Source organism: Quercus lobata, chromosome 4, assembly GCF_001633185.2.
Source record: "Quercus lobata isolate SW786 chromosome 4, ValleyOak3.0 Primary Assembly, whole genome shotgun sequence".
NCBI lineage: Eukaryota > Viridiplantae > Streptophyta > Magnoliopsida > Fagales > Fagaceae > Quercus > Quercus lobata.
The window spans coordinates 74,812,514-74,835,208 of record NC_044907.1 but is presented as its reverse complement, the minus strand read 5'-3'; the positions used below and the strand labels follow the sequence as shown (position 1 = coordinate 74,835,208).

The 22,695-nt window shown below is 35.9% G+C and overlaps 1 protein-coding gene across 5 annotated transcripts; it reads right to left on the bottom strand.

Annotated features, from left to right (window-relative positions):
• Positions 1–6,873: 6,873 nt before the first annotated feature.
• Positions 6,874–9,330, bottom strand: LOC115987987. 5 transcript variants are annotated; one of them, XM_031111604.1, is made up of 5 exons: positions 9,112–9,330; positions 8,262–9,017; positions 8,004–8,184; positions 7,537–7,935; positions 6,874–7,456 (listed from the first exon to the last, which is right to left on the bottom strand). In XM_031111604.1, the coding sequence occupies exons 3-5, from the start codon at positions 8,022–8,024 to the stop codon at positions 7,145–7,147; spliced, it is 732 nt and encodes a 243-aa protein (XP_030967464.1). In that variant the 5' UTR covers positions 8,025–8,184; positions 8,262–9,017; positions 9,112–9,330; the 3' UTR covers positions 6,874–7,144. The 5 variants fall into 5 exon arrangements, with proteins under 5 accessions (XP_030967464.1, XP_030967465.1, XP_030967466.1 ...); XM_031111605.1 differs by having other exon boundaries at positions 8,004–8,167; XM_031111606.1 differs by having other exon boundaries at positions 8,004–8,157; positions 8,439–9,017.
• Positions 9,331–22,695: the final 13,365 nt, after the last annotated feature.

The following is a 22,695-nucleotide window of genomic DNA, read 5'->3' as shown; positions in this document are numbered from 1 at the left end:
TTTACAAAGAGAGAGAGTGTGTGTAATCCATGATTATTTCTTGAGGTGGATAACCTTCAGCTTCTTCAACTCACTAATTTTTTGTCATGAGTTTTGCTACAATGAGAGAAACTGAGAGATAAACTTAAGACTGGAGCATAGTGAAGCAGTTTGAACTATGGAGACTTAGGAATAAAAGGAGAAATATGAAGTTTAGATTATTGGGGTTAGGTGGGGTAGGTGTGATATTTAATAGGGGAGTGTCTAATTATTAATAACTACTTTTTTCTTTCTACTTCCTAGACCTAGATAACCACAACATTACAACACCAGAATTAGGGCAAATTACAGTAAACTCACTTGTAGTTTGGCCAGTTTTTACCATTCCTACTTGTGGTTTACAATTTAACACTTTGCCCACTTGTGTTTAGCTCTGTTTGGTCTTCGTTATCCACCTCTATTAAAAACATTGGTAAATAAGTCTTTTTGCTTATGTTTTATTATATCTCTCTCCTCCAAAAACATAAAAAATAACAAAAATATACAAAGAAACAAAATCAAATGGGGGATTTTGTAAAGAAACTAAATAGATAGAGCTGAGTATCAATTTTCATTTGCTTCATCCTCTCTCTCAAACTCTCATTGTCTCTCAAACTCCTATCCCATTGTCTCTCTTTCTCTCAAACTTAGATCTTTGATTTTACTCTCTCTCATCTCTTCTCTCTCCGTGGCATTAGGGAGACCAATTTGGCACCATAGTGAAAACCTAGCTAACCCAGCCATAAGGAGGTTGATCAAATGAAAACCCAACAACACCTATAGTTGAGGAAGCCAATCGGGCCACTTCGTGGGTTTTTTTTTTTTTTTTTTTTTTGGTTTTTGCTTTTGGGTTGTGGGTTTGATATGATTTTGGTTCGCTAGTGGTGGTTGATCTAATTTTGGTGGTATTGTGGCCTATGGCTAGCAGTGATTGTGGATTGTGGGGCATCTGGTGGTGATAGTAGGTTTTGATGATGGTTGCATTGGCTGTAGGTGGACGAGAGAGAGAGAGAGAGGGACAATGGTGAGAGGATGAGATTTGGGGGTTTTGAATGTGATAAGCAATTGAAGTTGAGATTATGTTTTCTTGTTTGATTTTTGATTTCGTGTTTATGATGTCTGGGAAAAGAACAATGGGCAAAAAATGTTGAAAGTTTCAAATTTTCACTCAAAGATTTACAAGATTAACTCTATTGGAAAAAGGAAAAATTGATGAACCAAAGAAAGGAGATGGATTTCGTTCAATACCAATAGCTATGTGGTTTAAAATCCTTTCCAATTATATTTTGAACTTTTGTGTCACTTGCTTCGGCAAATGAATTGTAGCTTCAAGTGTTTTTAAAGATATTCGTGTCTTTGTTTCTTTCAATTTTTTAAGCATTCCTTCCCACTTCTTTTTCTTCAACAACATCTCCAAGTATGCCATTTTCTACCATGTCAAGGAGATCTTCCAAATAGTAAATTCAATTTTCCAGCCTAAGCTCTTCCAAACAATTTGACTTGTAAATGTTTGGAATTTTGTATGTAATGTTCATTTACATTTTTCGAAAAAATTCAAACCCTAGCCTTTTGATTCATGTTATGATATGTTTTGGTGGTAAAAGTTGTTTTTTAATATTTCTCAAAAAATATATAAATTAAATAAGGATAAACTGTAAATTTGGACCCTATCATTTGCACTATATTTTAATTTTATCCCTAACTTTTCAAGTGTGTCAATTGGGTCCCTAACATTTCAATGTTATGTCAATTTAGTATTTGCTGTTATATCTTAGATGAAAATTGCTAACATAGCAAACGACCAAAATAAAATTTTAGTTTATTCTCACATCAATGAAAGCTAATTTTTATTTTGGCCATTAGATGCATCATTAATTTTCATCCAAAAGATAATAACAAGGATTAAATTGACACAGTACTAAAAGGTTAGGGACCAAATTAACACAATTGAAAAGTTATGGATCAAATTGAAATATGGTGTATAGGATAGGGATCAAAAACATAGTTTACCAATAAACCAACCTTATTTCTTTGTTATTACTACTATAAGATGATATGGTTCTAGAATCCACTATAGAAAAATAGACAAAGTCTATATATTTATAAAGTTGAAAACTGAATTACCTTGGAGGCTACAATATGTTTAAATAGTAAAAGAATTCCTAAGGCGGCTAGGAAAATGCCCAGAAACCCTAATTCGCACTAATCATGAAATTAGATGGCAAAATACCGAATTTTACCAAAAATAGTAAAATTAAGTTAAATGCAAAATCATAAACTATTGACCTTAAGGGTCATCCCAAAACAGACGGAAACTTTTTTTGACTTTTAAACTAAAAGTTATTAAGGAAAAATAAATATTGCTATAAATAGCAAAAACACTATTTTTTGGGCCTTAACGAAAGAATTTGCCTAAATTTAGGTGACGCTTGATACTCGAGTTTGGATCAGAATGCCATTTCCTTTCAACCTGCCAAATTTCGTACAATTCCAACATTGTCACCCCGGTGGCCTCTATTGGCACCCCTTTGATCTTGTGTCGTGACTTCTGGTGCCCTTGCTGCTCTAAGAAGGCCTGTACTTTCTATTTTACATCAATGAAGGCTAAAATAGAATGTTTTAGGGTGTTGTTATGTTCATATACATATATTTTAGTTTATTTAGTTGACATTTTGAGGTGTGTATCAGGGTGAGTAGTCAGTCATTTTTATTGCCCTCTCCAAAAATTTAATTATCCAATAGAAAAAATGCTACTAATTACTAAATCAACTTGAACTGGCTTCTGTAGAGCAAGTTCATACCTGACTGAAAATATAATATTGTGGCCGTGTGAATGAAAAAAACAGGGGATGAGCACTGGGTCTACACTTTCAGCTCATATTTTGGGAAGGTGAGGAATCTTGTGTCATTCTTTTCTCATCTTCTTCAAGGCCGCCCCTAGGCCTAGGCCATTTAAGCCATGGCCTAAGACCCCCAACATGGAAAGGCCCCTAAATATGGGGGTTGTAAGGTTTTTTTTTTTTTTTTTAACTAAAGAAAAAAATGTGAGTTAGGTGTACATTTTTTCCCAAGGCCTAAAATATTAAGGTTGTGGTAGTATATTACAAGTTTTATTACATAAGTCCTATAATTATTATTTTTTTTTTTTTTTTTTTTTTGAGAATGTAAGTCCTATAAATTGATATGTCACTAATCAAATGAAGTAATTCAACACTCATTTATTCTTTTATTGAAGTGTCACCTCATTGCCACATCAATTTGTAAGCTTTTTGTAATAAAATTTATAGCAACTTTAGCATTTTCTCAACCAAAAAAAAAAAAAATATATATATATATATATGAATTAATAGAAATGCAACCTAATCTCTATTAAGTGAATGAAAAATGCTAAAACTAATACAAATCTTAACAAGAAACTTATAAACTAATGTGACAGTAATATAATCGGTGTCACTTAAATAATATAATAAATGAATGTTTTAATAACTTTTTTTTTTATTGGTGACATGCTAGTTTATAAAACTTATATAGTAAGTATCATTAGTTCACTTTGGGTGAATTAGTCAAATTAGTAAGTATGAATTAATAATTGATTTGAAATAAAAAAAAATATAATGAAAAAAAACCAAATACTATTTAAGTGATATTTAGATGTAAAAGGCTCCTTTAAAATTTCTACCTTTGGTCTCAAACTATCTTGGGTCAGCCCTGATCTTATTGGCACCATTCCTTTAACAAAGGATAGTAATCATCAACGCTCATTAAAAATTCAGCACTAAATGCAAAGTCTATAATTGATTCCCCCGTTTTTCTTAGTGTCTATTTGACTAGCTTATTTTTTGCTAACTTATTTTACTATTCAGCTTATTTTTGCTACTATTCATGGGTCTCACTACTCTTTTTGAAACTATTCACGGGTCCCACTATACTATATCAACTAATATTTACCTTTATTTATAGTACTTTTAGCAAAATAAACTGACCCAAACAAACCCTTAATGAGCTTATCTATTTTAGTGTTTTTTACAACAAAAAAGGACATAGTAACTTGCCATAACTAGCTATGAAGTTATGTTCATATACATATATTTTAGTTTATACAGTTGACATTTTGGGTTGTGTATTGGGCAAAATAGTATCACATGAAGTTTGTCAATTTTTTTGGTTTCGTTTTTGTTGTTTTATTTCATTTTATTTTAATTCAAATATAAAAAGATGGTTGTTAGGGTGTTTGAGGGGAAAGCTGAACTGCTGAAGGAAGTTTTCCTTACTCTAGTCTGCTCCTTTTAAGAATTAAGAGCTTTTTGTTTTTTATTCTTGAAAATATATTTTTCCTGCCATTGAGTAAACCACATTTTAGAGAGGGAAAATTTTCGACCTATCACAAGCTAACACATCATACTACCAAGTCCACAAAGTATGGTCAATTACAAAACGTCAAGTACTGCTACTAGTTTCTACCATCACCATTTAGAAACCAAGTGTTATGAAATAAAAACATAAAAAGCATGCAAAATGCCAATCACAAGATTTTTTTTTGCAAAATAGCACCATTTTGTCAATAATTTCGTTAGTTAGCAACGTTTCCAAACTATTTAGAAAACTAGCATCTCGAGTCTGTTAGACATGAGTTCAACATAGCAACTCGAGTCTTAAAGAATCAAGTTACATGTGAAACTTAAGTCTGTAAGACTCAAGTTCCCTCAAATCTAGAACCCAGACGAACCAATCCAGAAAACATTCCGCTGGAGACAAACCAACCCAGAAAATAGACCACATTGGAGACAAACCAACCCAAAAAACACAGAAAACAGACCTTTGGTACTAAGATCAACAAACCCAAGCCACTCCATTGCCGAGATCATGATTTTTGGGTATGGGTTTTTGCTCCGTTGTCGAAATCGTGATAGTGGGTGTCATTGTATTTGGGCTATGTGTGCAAGAATAGAACCAGGAAATGATCGAGTTAAAGTACAGGTTTTAGGATTATCTAGTGCAATGCAATATGCATTGAAGCTGGGGCTTCAAGATTTAGTGGTGGAGTGTGAGATTAAAGGACCTATGTGCAAATGGTCCCCATTAATTTACGAATTGGCCACATTCTGAATGACATCAAACTTCTAGGTTCTTCTATAAGACATATCATTTACTCATGGCTTTACTTGTACATCTCGACTAGCAAAAAGGCTTGCAATTAAAGCCAAAAAAAAAAAAAAAAAAAAAAAAAGAAGGAAACATCCTTATGGAGAACTGTCTTGGGTTTTGGGAGGCTTGGAAGAGGAAAGTGGGACAATAAAAAAAAATAAAAAAAAGAAAAAGGAACTTGAGTCATATATGCTCGAGTTCCATGAATTTTAATTGAACTCGAGTCTTTTAGGCTTGAGACAATTGTAGTTGCTACAGTAATCTCAAGCCTAAAAGTCTCGAGATGTTAGTTTCCTAAATAGTTTGGAAACGTTACTAACTAACAAAATTGTTTAAAAATTTGTGTTATTTTGCAAAAAAAATCCCCAATCACATATCGGCGGGTGTAAGCAATGACATAAGCAATCCAATTGGGTGCTGACATATGTCATCTTGAAAATTAAGACATTTCGGCCAACCAAACAATGCCATGTGTCTTGGAAGAAAAGTCTTAAAGATCCTCCAATCAGGCTGTGACATGTATCACCAATCAGACTCCACAACATGTCACTCACCTACCCCCAAACTCTTATAAATAGAAGCCTTCCTAAGGCATTTCGACACATCAAGACATCCAGAGCACAAGTTGCACCAAAGAAGATTCAGAAGCTACCTTTAAGACCTAATTTGGGCAAGTGATAAGGTGCAAGACAATCTACCTTGACTCAACTAGATGAGTAGCATAGGAGTACCCTAAGAGCAGACGAGTAGAAACCCAACTACTCCTAAGTCCCACAAAACTCGACAAGTAAAACCCGATGAGTAGCATGAAGGTACTCTAAATGCGTACGAGTAGAAACCAAACTACTCTAAAGTCCTAAAAAACTCGATGAGTAAAACCCAATGAGTAGTATGAAGGTACCTTAAATGCGGACGAGTAGAAAACTCAAACTACCCTTAAGTCCCACGAAACTCGGCAAGTAAAACTTGATGAGTAGCATAAAGGTACCTTAAAAGCGGACAAGTAGAAACCAACCTACTCTTAAGTCCCACAAAACTTGACGAGTAAAACCTAACGAGTAGCACGAAGGTACCCTAAAAGCGGATGACTAGAAAACTTAAACTACTCCTAAGTCCCACAAAACTCGATGAGTAAAACCCAAAGAGTAGCACGAAAGTACCTTAAAAGTGGACAAATAGAAAACTCAAAGTACTCCTAGGTCCCACAAAACTTGATGAGTAAAACTCGACGAGTGGTATGAAGGCACCTTAAATGTGGACGAGTAGAAAACTCAAACTACTCCTAAGTCCCACGAAACCCGACAAGTAAAACTCGACGAGTAGCACAAAGGTACCCTAAAAGTGGATAAGTAGAAAACTCAAACTACTCCTAAGTCCCACAAAAGAGTACCCTAAAAGCATATAAGTAGTAACTCATCTACTCTTAAGTCCCACAAAACTCAATGAATAAAACCTTATGAATGGCATAAGGGTGCCTTAAAGCAGACGAATAGAGGTTAAACTACTCCTAGATCTTAACATGAGCAAGCCAAGCTATTCTACCTCAACTTGGACGACTATGAAGGAGCAAGTAAAGCCCTAAGTTCCGAAGACCTGATGAGAGGTGGAACTCGACGAGTGCAAAAAGAGACGAGTTAAAGAGTAATGATAAATATCCATACATTCAATAAAAGATCATACATGTCCAAAAACAAAGGACCTATTGTCTGAAATAAAAGTATTAAACATGAATGTATGTAAATGAAAATACAAAGAAAATTAACTGAGTCTGACGCCTAGTTTGGTTGTCTCCCTTGGTTTCCTCGTCAATAACGTTGTCCCCACCTTGCTCAGCACCGTCACCCACCATAGTTGTAGAAGAGCCCTCCTCAAGATTAATCTCAAAATTAGAGAAATCTAAGTCTTTGAAAGCCGCCAAAGCTTGAGTACAAAAATGTTCAAACCCCCACACATAATAGAGGCCCAAGTCATTATGGTACTCCTACGAAGTGGAGTACTTCACAACAACTCTCATCTTAGCATTACTCAGCTCTTCCTGAAGCTTTCCCAGCTCCTTCGAGAGGTGTATTTTCTCGTCCTCTGGAAAGATGAAGAGGTCTACATGGGAAGCGCATTGCACCTCCAACTCCTTCACCTTAGTCTCCAAGATAGCTACCTTCTCTATTAGTGGGGACACAAATTCTGACAACCCTTTGATGACCTCAATGTTGTTCTCCAAACGCTTTCGAAGGGCAACTACTTGATCCTCATAGTCCTTACACCTTAACTCAAGGATTTTCATTCTTACCATTGCCTGAAAGGAAAGCAAAGAGTTGATTAGGAAAAAAGACAAATAGTAGACAAACGGGTGAATGGATAAGAGAAGGATAATACCTTGATGAGGTCATGCAGCTCAGACACAATAATAGAACTAGTAGCATACTCATCACAATCGTCTATGTCCTCATTCTTAATGATAAACAAGGCTTGCTCCACAGCATAAGAAGCATCTTGAACGAGTAGAGGAGGCTTGGGAGGGGTAAAAGGACCCTTTCCCTTATCGTGAACCCTTAGACGATCAACAGAAGCCGAACAGGCAGGAGTCGAAGAAGGGTGGTTGGGAGTCTCTTTCGGACGAGTAATAGTCCCAAAGGTTTTAGGAGAAGTGTCCACAATGAATTTCCTTTTCTCACCAGGTGTGGGAAGTTGCAGCTTCCCCTCTCTAATTGCGGATGTAGCAAGAGCAGCTACCTTCTGGACATTCTTGTTCTTTTTAGCAGCACTAGCCTTCATCTTTGCAAAGTACTCATCAACTAAGGCAGTTAAAAAAGAAACAGACGAGCAAAGTAAGAAATACTTACATATACAAGAGATTCTTTCATGGTGATGAGCAGCAGCAAAAGGGATACGTCCAAAATTGTACTTGTGAATATTATCTACTGTGACTGACTAAGGCTCTCTAGTTGCATTCAGAAGTAGAGAAGCTTGTAGCCCTTTTCACTCTAGCTAATTGATCTGCAGACAACTTCAGTAAAATTTGAGCTGAGAATCAACAATTAAAAAGTTAGATAACATTTTAAGAAGAAAAGCGAACGAGAGAAGCTAGCCAGATGACTCACTAGACTTTGGCAATACTCCCAAAGTATAGTCCACTGACTTTTACAATACTAACTTACTTAGGGCCACACATACCCAGTTAGTACCAAAGAAAAACTTTTCCTTCCAATCCCTATTGGAATATGGAATCTCAGTAATTTACTTATACTTTCCCTTCCTACACTTAAAGTAATACATACCCTTAACCGTAGGGATTTGTGTAGGTTTATAACAATACAGAGACTTATTCAAGGAAAAAGTCTCTTAACCCTTACTTATGATCCTCCATAGCACTTAAGCCCTCACGAAGGCACGCCAAGAGTTAGGTGCTAGTTTAGAAATAGCTATTCCCAATCTCCTTAATAACCTCCTAGTGAGGTGATTCAATGGAAGCCTCAACCCACTTACAAAAGAAGCTTCATAAAACCCAACGCCTTTGCCATCATGAGAGTGACATTTTTCTTAAGCCTTAGCTAACCTAGTAGTCACATTATAAGGGATCTGAAACTCGGACTGTATCTTGAGTAGCCTTTTCTTAGAAAGGGAGGAACACTGATTGTTCACCTCCCACGCATCAGGCAAGATAAAGGGACAGTCAGGGCCCTCAAATGGAGAAGAGTCACCATCTCCACTAATTGATGCAGTGCCTGACAACCCAACTTCAGAACTTGACTTAGAAGAATCCATGCTCACATTGGGAGGCAACCCTCTATCGTCTAGTTTTCTATGTTTGGAAAACGAGGGGCTATCGGTGGTCTTGAACTCACTCATTCTTACACCTACAATGACAAAATAAAGCTAAGTCCACTCTACTTGTTTGATTTCACAGACCCTATCCAACAAAGACGATAAAGAAATGTTAAAAAGACTTACCGATGAAGTTCGAATGCAGTCCGGACAAGTAGCAAAGCTGACGACCAAGAGCACTTGAGCTTGAAAATTTGGACGAGTAGCAAAGTTAACAACCAAGAGAATTTGAGCTTGAAAATTTGGACGAGTAGAAAAGCTAACGACCATGAGTACTTGAACTTGAAAATTTGGATGCGTAAAAAAGCTGACGAGTATGAAGCAAACGACTAAGAGGGCTCTGAAGATGGTTCATACGAAGATCTTGGAAATGAGTAAGGTTCGAAGGGAAAATTCACCTATCTATAGGCAAAAAATTTGGGAATACCAAATGATGTGACTATTGGCCTATCATAGGCCACCACATGTCACCATAAATAATAAATAAATAAATAAAAAGCAAAGAACCAAAAAAAAAAAAAAAAATCCTATGGCTCGCCCAAAAAAATTGACAAACACAAAATGGGAGGCAATTGATGAGAAACTTTTTAACCTACTCCATAGCTAGTCTTCCCAAAAGAGCTACACTTCCCAACTGGGTTACTCTTCCCGAATGGATTACTCTTCCCAAAAATGCCTACCAATCACAAATGGAAGATTAGATGTAACTAATGCATGTTATCACAACTACTCCAACAAGATGCACGTCAAGCACAAAAGCTAACGAGTAAGTATTTGCCAGCCTAACCTTCATATGCAACCGTCACCCATAGGGACAGACGAGAAAAGAGGCGCACACTAAGCCTACATTACAATGCTTGCATCACCTAAGACTCTCCTATATTCACACAACTGCCGGCAAAGGGATAACTCACATCTCCTACAAATCAGCTAAAGGATAACTCTCATCTCCTACAAATTAACTAAGGGATAACTCTTATCTCCTTCCAAATAGTTAAGGGATAATCTCATGTCCCTACAATTCAGTTAAGATGATCATCCACAAGCCCCTATACCAACACTGAGACACTCCAATCTTAAGGAACGCAAAAAATACTATTCAAAAACTCCTTTAAAATTCAAAGAGATCATTGTGAGTTTCTAACTTAACCTTTGGAGGGTCTTAAGCCGGCACCACACCAGTGCTTTTTGAAGGTATTTTCATTTTTGCAAGTTCACTACTCTTCATCTTTCATTGAAGACAGCAAGTTTGGGAGATAGACTTACTAACGATTTTGAGCATCATCATTATGGTTCATTTGTTTAAACACAGTAATCTATTCTAGATTTTAGATAATTATAATTGTTAAGTTGGTATACAAAAAATAGATGAAACTCAACTTCTAGAGCCTCATGCATTCTAAATAACTTTTTCTATCCACATGTTTTTGTAGAAGCACAAAGGCAAAGAAGACATATAAAGGCCACCCTCCAAGGATGTGCCTAACAACCATGAAATGAAATGAAATCAGAGAAATTATGCATAGCCTAGGTGAAATTATCAGCTCCCAATCTCTCTAAAGGAAATTGGACTACATTAAAATCTCCACCCACCACCCATGGCAGATTCCACCAACTAAAAATGCCCGTCAATTCCTCCCACATCAAGTGTCGCGTCCTATCTAAGTTTGGACCATAAACACTAGTAAAAGCTCACTTAAGCTAATCACCTACATTTCTAAATCTACAAGACACCAAATACTGATTGACTACTTCTTCCACTTTTTCTACCACCTACGATCCCACATAATCAACATTCCACTTGAGACACCTTCAGAGCCCAAATATAACCAATCTACATAAGGACAACCCTAAATACCAATCCTCTTGTAATCCACTCCAATTTTGTTTCCTGCAAGAAAACAATATCCCCCCACTATGTGCGCAACAACTTTTTAATTTGAAGTCTTTTATCTTTCCCATTCAAATCTCTTACATTCCATGATAACATCTTCAAATTAATTGGGAAATAGTCAAAACCCTAACCGTTTTGTTGATGATTCACCATAATTATTGGAGTTGAATAAACCCCTCAACTCCCTTTATCCCTTTGCCTCCTGCCTTCATCCCATTTTTCTGTTTATTAGCTTCAAAAGCCCTCTCCTGTATCACACCTTCAATAGCTGACAAAAACTTCTATGCTTGTGCTTCTAATCCTTTGAGAAAAGTAAAAAACATCAAAACTGTGAAATCTTCTCTTGGACCATTCAGAAGTATGTCCATTATTTCTATTAGTTTCTAACTCTTCTGGCCTGTCAAAAGAACTTACTGTGTCCGCCAATGGCTTAGAAAATGGCATAGGTTCTAAAGGTCCATCTGATTGGGTAGTCTTGATAGCTACATCATACCCTTCAGAAAAAGAATCTGAAGCCCAGTCTTCTATCCCATATCTCCTACCCTTCAATCAACTCTGTATCAGTTACCGGCACCAAGGACAACTGCAACTTCTCATCAGAAAGGTCAGTGGTACAACCCTTCTCCCATCTCGCAGTTCAAGAACCCACGTCTCTGAATTTCCCCATTTTTTTGATCGTGTCACCGCTGTGCTCGAATAAGATCTTTTGGAGTTCCTATCGAATGGCCTCATTATTTTCGGTGGGTTCTAACCCAACATGTGCCACCATGATCTCATTTAAAGCATTGGAAAGTGTCGAGTCTGATCGATGCGGTTGTGTTGGATCGTTGTTCCTCATACTTGAGTTGTTTTGCGTCATAAGGTACTGTGATCCATGAATGAAGGTGGTTAGGAAAGGCTGATGAGTTAGCTTTAGTGAATGAAGGTGTGGGTTGAGACTTAAGAGGAGTTGGGCTTGAAGGATGTGAGTTTTGTGTAAGATAAGGAGTTGGGTTTTGTGTGTGGGTTTGGTTTTGGGTGATGTTGGGTTTTGAAAATGATATGGGCTTGAGGTTAAGAATATTAGAATGATTGGGCTTCCAAACCAATTTTTTTCTTTAAGTTTTCTTGAGCTGAAGACCAGAATCTTCACCTGTATTGACCCATAAAACCTTCCAAATCCCATCTGAGCCTTGTTCAATATGCATATGAACATCCAGAATAGCCCCTTTATGAACAGATGGCTTAAATAGTTAAATCTCACCCCAACACTCTCAGATTCCTTCCCAGCATCAGTTTCATTTTAACAGAATTTCTTACCAAAATTGTGTATGATATAGGCCCATAAAAAAATTATCTTTTAAAAATCAATTATTTTGTATTAGATAAAATCTTTTACGGGTTATGATCTAATTAATCCCATATTATGTTAATAAAATAAAAATCATTATCTCATCTTTTTTTTTTTTTTGATGGGAAATCATTATCTGATCTTGATCACGCGTGTACGTGCCACACTGCCACTTATCCAAGAGTGTCACACACCTCACATGCATATTATAGAGCTACGTGTTTATAGATTCTCTAAATCTTTTTTTTTTTTTTTTTTGCGATACAATTCTCTACATCATTTTATTTGTTGGTATTTATATCAGACTATATACCGATAACGTATTTTGTAAACTTGACAAACCTTAAAACACAAACACACTTGATTTTTATATATTACAATGGTATATTAATATTAAAGGGTTTACATTATTTACTATTAGGGAAAAAAAGAAATTGTTTAAGAAAAACTAATGTCCATCCATCTACCTTGTTAAAATTTGATTGCCTATTGATAAGAATTAGAAAGGTAAGAATTAGAAAGGTAAGCTCTGCAATATCTCGAATGGATTCAAATCCTCTAGAATTCCTATGGTACTCTAGAGGATCTGAATCTGTAATGAAACTCTAGAGGATCTTAATATTAGGTTCTACAATCAAAATTAAACATGTAGGTTCATTAAAATTAAATGATAATATTGTTTGTATTTTATTAGTCAATGCAATTATGCATTTATTTTTAATTAACATAACTAAAACCTAAGTTTGGCCTATTTAAACCAAAAAAAAAAAAAAAAAGTGACGAGACTACATGATAAATCAAGCAAAAAAGAACATGAGATGCCCTGTCATCAAAATGTTGAAATGGGCTTTCTAATTTTCTGCCAATCGGGATTAAATAAATAAAAAATCATTCAACACTTTAACTTGTGGTCAAAATGCCAATCGACATTTTGATAGTTTGACATTTCATTTTTAACTATTTTATTTTAGTATTTATTAAATATTTTTAAGGTATAATTTTATTATTTTTATCCTAATTAAATTAACCCATCATATGAGTAGGGTGATGATCCCAATTAAAAGAGACTTGGCTTTCAAATTATCAAATTAATTATTCATTTGTGAAAAGGAATGATTAATTTATAAATTTAAACTCTCAATTATGTTCTAAATTCTCATTCCATGCATATATGTTCATCCTTTATTTGATTGGACCAATGAGAATTTTAGGTGATTGATTATTTTCTTTTTATTTAAAAGACCAATTAAAATCAATTACCCTTTAATCATCTGCATTCTAGTCCATTTCAAGGATATTTTTCAATTAATAATATTTTATTCTTCAGTATTTTCAGTATAGAGTTTCGATTTCCTATATGAAAAGTGATTGTTTTTATATCTTTGGAAATTCTGATTGTCCATGGGGTGAAGTTCTCAAGCCTTGTGATTGCATGAAGTGACATTCTTTTCAATTTTTACCCTTGAAATTTGTGAAATGACAATATTAATTACCCCCAGACCAAGGTTTTTGAGAAATTTAAATCTTAGTCTAATCATAAAATGAGATATTTATAATTATTATTTTTAAATAATATTAAATGATTATATCACGGTCATCCTCTCTCACCACTGCCTTTTCCTGTTAATTATTTCACCATTGCTTTTTATTTTGAAAATTGTATATTAAATATTTAATAATAAACATTCACTGTGGGTAACTGGGTAACTTGGTTTTTCCTTGATAATTTTATTCTCTTCTTTGTTGACTTATTTAAATAATAGGTTGTGGATGAGTAGGGGTAACTTGTATTATATATATTCATCAAAAAAACTTGTATTATATATATACTAATTTGTTTGACTTTTTTTTTTTTTTTAATTCATAACAACTATTCTTACCCCTAAGGCTAGTAGACCTTCACCCTGCCCACAACTCTTATATAAAACTAATGGGTCCCAATGTACGTTATTCTTGAGCTAGTGTTAGCAGTGTGCGTTGATATTCATTATTTGCAGACTTTCAAAAACCTTTTTCTTTTTTGTCAATAAAAAAAAAAAAAAAAAAAAAAAAAAAAAAAAAACCTTTTCTTTTAGTATGATTGAGATGAAAAATTAAAATTATTTTACTATTCAGTTTATTTTTGGTACTATTTATAGGCTTTACTGCACTTTTTAATACTATTTATGAGCCACACTATACTATTTCAACTAATTTTTACTTTTATTTATAATATTTTCAGTAATAAATTTTTAATTTTAGTAAAATAAACGGTATTGAAACAATCTTTAACATGGCATCATAGAAGTTGTAAATGGAAACTGACATGATTGGCCAATGTGGAAAGTTATTATAATATTTGGCTAACTACGATCAAATTAGTGTAATCAATAAGACTAATAGAGCTTCTTAGGATTCGTTCACAATAATCTTTCTAGGAATTGATAAATTATCTTCCCAACAATTTATAAAACTTAAAAAATAAAGGAGAATATTAATGAATGTCCTTAAGACATTGATTAATAATTCACTTAAAAAAAATTATGAGAAAAGAAAAAAAACAATTAATATTTTTACAATTTTTTTCATTTCCCATAAAAATGATATCAAAACTTTCTTAAAATAAATTTTTAACTCGGGCATTCATTAGCATGACCCATATTAAATTATGGTAGAATTTCTATCTTGTATTAATATATATAATATATATATATGTTAAAGGATGCCTTAAGTGTATTTATTAGTAAACCATTTTAAGAAAATTTAAATAGGAAAAAATGAAAAAGAAATTAATGTTTTAATTTTTTTTTCTATTTTTCATAAATGTTTTGTCAATTTTTTTTTTAAATTGTAAAATGATTAAAGGACACTCGTTAGCATTTACCGTGTATAATCAATGCAACTTGCAAAATGTAATTCTACTTCTTTTTTTTTCATTCTCGAAAAATAATTCCACTTTGTTTGCGGCATTTTGGCTTTATTTGGGGACGATACATAACAAAATACCATAAAATCAAACAATAAATCTCAACTGCTTTTGCAATTCACATAAGGGAAATGCTAACGAGTGCTCTTAGGGTACTAGTTAAGAATTCGGTTAAAGAAAGTTTTTATGAGAAAAAAAAAAACAATTAATGTTTTGACAGTTTTTTTCATTTCTCATAAAAGTGATGTCAAAACTTTTTTAAGATAGATTGGTAACGAATGCCTTAGGGCACTCATTAGCATGACCCTTCACGTAAAGCCTAATTGAATTTTCTTCAAATTAAAAGACAAAATTATTTTAGCCAAGAAACTCATTCCTAAGACTCTCTGCATTATAAAAACAGCAAAATCAGATATAACTCTAAATAATATAACACCGTTGTTAAGGAGTGTTTTTTTTTTCTTTTTCTTTTTTCTTTCGGAAAGGACAATGTTGTCAAAGGTAATAAACTAAAATAACAAAATTTAAACTTAAAGGAAAAAAAAAATGACAATTCATTAAACTTGTTAATGTAAATTGTAATTTTTTTCCCTAAAAGAGTTTAAATCGTTTTTGGATCATGAGATTATGTTGTTGTTTGATATTTGTTAATTATTAATATATGTACATACATTGAACATAGTTGTTTGGTATTTGTTAATTATGTCTGATTTTGGTGTATTCTCTTTTTTATCGCCATCTATGGTGGCTTAATGGAGGAAATTAAATAGAGAACAAAAGATAAGTTTGGATTAATTAGAGGTAATCTAGGCCTCCTTAAAAGATAACTCTTTAGAAGATAATTCTGGTGCCTTTATTTAATTCTATAGTGGGGGATTTATACAAATCAAACCAACAATACAAATGAAATTTAAGCGACATTAACCACAAAATAAGGGATACTGTCCTCCTAGGACTCTGCTCCAGAGTCAGCAAAATAACAAACTAACTTTAACAGTTTAACCTTTAGGATATGGCTTGTGTCTAATGACCGATAGATACTGGATACATTAGAATACAGACACGTGTTCAAGTCTTCATTTAAAAAAATACGAACACGTGTCCAAGCCTTCACTTAAAAAAAAATTGGTTGTCCCATCTTCCTCGTAACAGGTTCCAATGCAAAACTACCAAAAAGACCAAAGATAAGGGGCAAGGAGGAGGCGTGATTCACAGCCAACTCGCCACGCATCACCTACCCCAGTTCTTGTCCTTGGCTAGCTTTGCTGCTTTCCGTAATGAGTGAGGGTGAGAGTGTCAGAGAAGGGTGATATACAGTGTTCTCATTATTGAGAGAGAGAGAGAGAGAGTTCTTTAAATTCACGTCATGATCACATTTATCATTCATGTCTCTCTCTCAAGGGTGATATACAGTGTTCTCATTATTGAGAGAGAGAGAGTTCTTTAAATTCACGTCATGATCACATTTATCATTCATCTCTCTCTCTCTCTCTCTCTTCTCTCTCTGTGAACCTATAAGCAGGGCCGGCTCAAGGCCTAGGCAAGTTAGGCCTAGGCCTAAGGCCGCACCAAAAACAAAAAAATTCCTTAAGAAAAAAAGGCCTCATTTTTTATAGTTAAAAACCCAAATTTTTATATAATCATATATATTTTCTAAATGTTGTATATTTTTTTAATTAGTGATATACAAATTTTACTATTGGCTTACAAATTGCTATGTTATTAATCACAAAAAACGTAATATAAACATTCATTAGTTAAATTGATGAAGTTTATCAATGAGAGATAATATCACATTATATTTTGAACATTTTATAGTGCTTTTAATTAGCACATTTTTCTTTTTCATTTTTAGTAAGACTCTCAAAGTACGAGACCAATAGAACCTTAACTCAATTGAAACCCTAAAATATTTCAAAAAGATGTTGCAAATGTGTTAAATCATCAATTATAGATTAATCTCCCCTAAGAGTTTGAGACTTTGATTTTTGTAAATTAATATCCTATAAAACCATACACCAAATAATATCTATCTCTCTCTCTCTTAAAATCAAAATATAAAATTAAAATTTAGATTACAACTTTATTTAACTATGCATCGTCTTATATCAAAAAAAATATCTTTTTCAATCATAATATATTTTTATTTCTTTTTATTAATATTTATAATTCAACTATGATATTCAATACTCTATATGAAATTAACATTAGTGTAGTTGGTATTATTTATGTATTTAATGTATCAAATTAACCTTAATTTGATTAGTATTAAATAATTTTGTTTAATTAATATTTACATATTAAAGGCCCCGTATAAATTTTTCGCCTTAGGCTCTAAATTATGTTGGGCCGACCCTGTCTATAAGCGATTATCCGTCGTTGGAAAAGGAGAAACACTGAGCCATCTCTCTCTTCTTTGTTTTCTTTCTTTATTTTTATTTGGAAAATAAGATTCGTGTTTATCAGAGTTAGCCCATCTTTGTTTCTTGATATCTCACAAATTTTTAATCGATCTATGAGTTTTTATTTTGCTTTCTTTGCACTTCGTTTCTGTTTCTAAATTTTTGTTTTGTGACACCATGACGAGGATCAGATTGTCTTTACGACTAATGGTTGCGTAAATACGCATGTACGGCCTTTCACAGCACTTTATTTGTCGATTTCTCAGATCATATATATATATATATATATATATATATAGACGTAGCTCTTAAATACCTATGAGATTTGAGTTTCCAATATCTATATGTATTACTTTGCGTTTGTGTTTGATTGTGATTTTTGATGGTGTTAAACTGTTGATCAGAGTAGTTAGGCCATCTTATCTAAGCTTTCATAGTGTGGTGCAACTCTGTTCTTTATTTTTTGAGTGAATGAATGGGATTTGGGTTGCATATATAGATGGAATTTGATTAATAGAGCAGTAGCTTTGCATTTTGGTTCATATTTGCACATGTACAGCGCAGTGACATTTAGACGAGTCACAGGTTGGCCATACACGGCCTTACACAACACACAACATGCGAGAGATTAGAACAGTCGAAATCAACCGGTCTTGTCGGAGTTGGATTGGCTTAAATCTTGACTTAATTGATATTCTGCCCGATTTAGTCTCGGCGGATTGAGCAAGCTTCAGTGGCGGAGCCACCATAGTAGCAAGGGGCCATGCCTTCCAAACTTTAATTCACACACATATGCCCAAAAAACTTTTAAGTGAACTGATGATTGGATTCTGTCCTAAATTCTAATTAAAATTTTTGTATATTTATTAATAATATTTGATGATTTTAGTTCTAAACAATGATTCGGCCAAAAAATATTATAATGAAAAGAAAATTAGTTTGTACTAGTGCTACGATTTGGTAACACGAGTCGAACCAAAAAAATGTTAAATATTTGTTGAATATATATATATATATATATATATGTGTGTGTGTGTGTGTGTCTGTAATGTGCAGTGCAAAGTTGTGTTCGTGCTATTATTATTATTATTTTTTTTGGTCAACCATGGAAATATCATAAAACTAGGAATTAATCAGTCTGTTACCACGCAAGTTAGCTTTGTCAAAAGCTAAAAATTCTTTCCACCACAGGCGGTGGGTACAAAAAGACAACAAAAGATGCTAAGCTACTTGCACCTAGCTTGGCCATTGCATCAGCACATTGGTTGGCCTCCGTATAGATGTGGGTTATCTGCTTGTTGGGAATCTCTCTTACCAGGTTCCTGCAATCAATCAGAAGTGGCTCCATTAACAAATTAGTAGAATTATTGTTCATGAGCAAGACAACACTTAATGCATCCAATTCAATGATGAGGTTGTTCAGCCTCATTTCCTTTGCTAAAAGGAGACCATCTTTGAGTGCCCACAGCTCTGCCGCACAGCTATTGGTGCAACAAAGGGGCCTAGCATAGCCTTTTAACCATTGTCCATCATGGTCCCTGATCACACCGCCCCCCCCCCCCTGCAAGTCCAGGATTACCAAGGGCAGACCCATCAGAATTAAGTTTTGCCCAACCCACTGGAGGCTTCTCCTAACCCATGGCAACTATAGATTTGGCTTTAGGCAACTTGGCGTTCAACCCAATGGAGAAGAACTCAACACTATCCTTGAGCGTTCGTGCTATTATTGGAATTACATAATGTGCATTTGTTTGTATTTATAAATGCTTTGTTTGTCACATCACATGCAAGGATATATAAAGCTCATTTTATTTCGTCTCTTATAGTTGAATCGGTCACATTCAATAGGACCTTGAGGTACGCCGAAGGATACACTACAAAAAACTGGACCTATAGTGGCGTTTTCTATAAACGCTGCTATAGGCATATCTATAGCTATGTTCGAGGAATCTTATAGTGGCTTTTGAAAAAAAAAAAGGGTCTATAGCAGTGTTTCCAAGGGCCTATAGTAGCATTTGTCAAACACCACTATAAGCACTTTTTATTTTAATTTTTTTTTCCTTTTTATTTTATTTTATTTTATTTTTTTTAAGAGCCAGAGGAGAAAAAAGACCTATAGTGGCGTTTGACAAACGCCACTACAGGCACTTTTTATTTTAGTTTTATTTTAAAAAATAAGAGTTAGAGGAGAAAAAAGACCTATAGTGGTGTTTAACAAACACCACTACAGGCACTTTTTATTTTAGTTTTTTTAAAAAAATAAGAGCTAGAGGAGAAAAAAGACCTATAGTGGTGTGGGAGGCCCTTCGATCAATAGGTCTATTAAGGTCAGGATTGTTGGGCCTGTGGCCCATCCGAGGATGCATATCCGTCCGAGGAGGCCAAGTCCGATCATAAGGTAATTGCTGAAGGGGGTGGTAGTCAATATCACGAGGGTGAGGTGCTGTATTCATCCGAGGACGCCATACTCCTCGGCACTGTGCGTCCGAGGACGAGCAGGGTGCGGTCTTGTGGCAGCCGGGCTTCGGAATTATGTCACCAATACAGATAGGATCACAGACCAAGGGTAAAAGGGAAAAGATAAACAAATATCTGTAACCACAGCTACCTCCGCATTAATGACTTCTTAACCAACTCTCTGGCCGCATTAATGTGGAGGTGATACCTGAACAGTAAGGAGGCAGCCTTACAGCTGCCCATAGGAAGTTCCAGGAGGTGCTGGATGGGACAGAAAGAAATCCTCCTAACCCAACCTACACGTGTGTGGTGAGGATGAAAGGCAAAGGGTGGTATATAAACCGAAAGAAGAATATGCAAAAAGGATCGAACAAAAAAAAAAGAAGAAAAAGAAAAACAAAGACAAAGAAAAAGAGCAAAAAAGAGAGTAAACATAACGACACCGATGACCTAGGAAAAACGATCGTTGTGCCAACCTTAAGCTTTCAATATACGAGAGATTGTATTTTCTTTTTATTATATACAAAAGTTAACCCAGTTCTTTACACCCACGCTTTACAAATCATATTGTTTGGGCCTTTTTACATACGAACCCAACACTGTTACGGGTCGTTACGAATCGCGTCCTTACAAATCAAAGCATCATCCTTGGAGTGAATAGCCATCTTCTGGCTGTAATAGCTTACATGTTCCACCGGATCTGAATGGCCATCATACAGAGAGAACGTAGGTTGATGGAACCGCCAAGGATGGGTAGCATCGTCTATGCTTCTCGTAAAGGGTGACTTGGAAATTTGACTCAAGGCTTTGTTCATGGCATCGTTTCCCAAGCCCCTGCTAGTTGGACTTCTACGCCTACGCCGATGGCGATGCTCCTCTTCATAGGAGAAAGTCTCGCTTTGCGGAGTTCTCGACCTCCGCCTGTAACTAGTTCCATCCGACTCCCCAGATGATGGTTTAGAGCAAGGTGGGGAACGTTCCCGCCATGCATGGCGCAACTCCCTCTTCAAGTCTGCAATCTCGCGTTGCAGATTCCCATCATGCTTCGCGTGGGAGACATGACTCTTCCCCCGTGAGTGGCTCCTGGTGGTATGAGTTGTATGTACACTCCCCTCTCGGACTTCTCTCCGTTCGGGACTCCTTCGAGGACCACCATGCTGAGAGCCCCTCGACTCCGCCTGATGCAGGTTGACATCATCCTGATGTGGTCCCGCTGCGGGGTGAGGTGGTTCCATGGCTTAAGGGCCAATTCTGTTGGATCTTTCAAAACACTGACTCGGGCTTTTGGTGCTCGCTTTATTACATGCAGCCGGACTCCTCGGCCTTTGGGATCCTTATTGACTTTGTCTATGCGAAAGGGCGAGACTCTCAAGAGTTACTTGGATAGGTACTGGGAAATGTTTAACGAAATAGAGGGAAAGAATGATCCCGTGGCTATAACCACTTTCAAAGCTGGTCTCCCAGCTGATCACGATTTGAGGAAGTCCTTGACGGGTAAACTTGTCACTAGTGTGCGCCAGCTGATGGACAGAATAGATAAGTACAAAAGGGTAAAGGAAGATCAATTTCAGGGGAAAGGAAAGGCCAAGATGATCCTTCAGGAGAGGAGGGATTTCAGGTCGGATCGTTATAATAACAGCCGACCAAGAAGGGACTTTGTTGGGCAGTCAGGCTCGGCGGACGCCCAGGTTGTTAATGCAGTATTTCGGGAGCCTGTTCAGCATTTTTTGGAGAAGATAAAGAACGAGCCATTCTTCAAATGGCCGAACAAGATGGCGGGAGAGCCTAGAAAACGCAACCCGAGTTTGTATTGCCATTACCATCAGGATCATAGGCACACGACAGACAACTGCAGGAATTTATGGGACCACTTGGAACAGTTGGTCCGTGAAGGGAAATTAAAACAACTCTTGCATCACTCCAGCGGAAGGGCGAGCCAAGCAGGTTCCGAGGTGCGTGGGGACGCTTCATCAAGGCTCCCCCTGGGTATGATTAACGTTTCTTTGCGGCCCCGGGAATGACTGGATCTTGCCCCTCCAGAGTGTTGTCGGTGTCCCGATCCCTGGCCGAGGATCATTCTCAAGCATTGAAGAGAGCCAAGAGGCGTGTCCCCTTGATTTTGGGTTTTTCAGATGAGGATCTGGTTAGGACCATACAGCCCCATGAGGATGCTTTGGTGGTAACATTAAGGATTAGCGGGTACGATGTCCAAAGAGTGATGGTTGATCAGGGAAGTGCTGTGGATGTGATGTATCCAGATTTGTACAAGGGGCTAGGTTTGAAACCAGAGGACTTAACAACCTATAATTCCCCTCTAGTAAGTTTTGAGGGAAGGTTGGTCACCCCCATGGGGCTAATCAAATTGCCCGTGCAGTCAGGTACGGATGTGGTGGAGGTGGACTTTATTGTCGTAGATGTCTTTTCTCCATACATGGCTATTGTGGGCAGACCTTGGCTTCACACCCTTAAAGTGGTTTCGTCCACTCTACATTAGAATGTGAAGTACCCATCCGGAGACCAAGTGCTGGAAATAGTAGGGAGTCAGGCGGCTGCTCGGCAGTGCCTAGTAGCGGCTATACAGCATCGGCCAGAAGCAGAAACCTCGGCTATGGCCGACAATGAGTTATAGCAATTAAAGTCCCCAGTATCAGGTTTAGACGTGCCAGCCAATGGGGTAGAGTGTGAAGATTTGGAGAAGGTAGCTGTTACCGATGATCCAGAA

Excerpts from the sequence above, each read along its gene's own strand:
- LOC115987987 (XM_031111604.1), bottom strand. The coding sequence starts at position 8,024 with ATGAAAGAATCTCTTGTATAT. Across the intron at positions 7,936-8,003 it reads TGAAAGAATCTCTTGTATAT|ATGAAGGCTAGTGCTGCTAA; the intron begins GTAAGTATTTCT and ends TACTTTGCAAAG. Across the intron at positions 7,457-7,536 it reads AGCTGCATGACCTCATCAAG|GCAATGGTAAGAATGAAAAT; the intron begins GTATTATCCTTC and ends CTTTCCTTTCAG.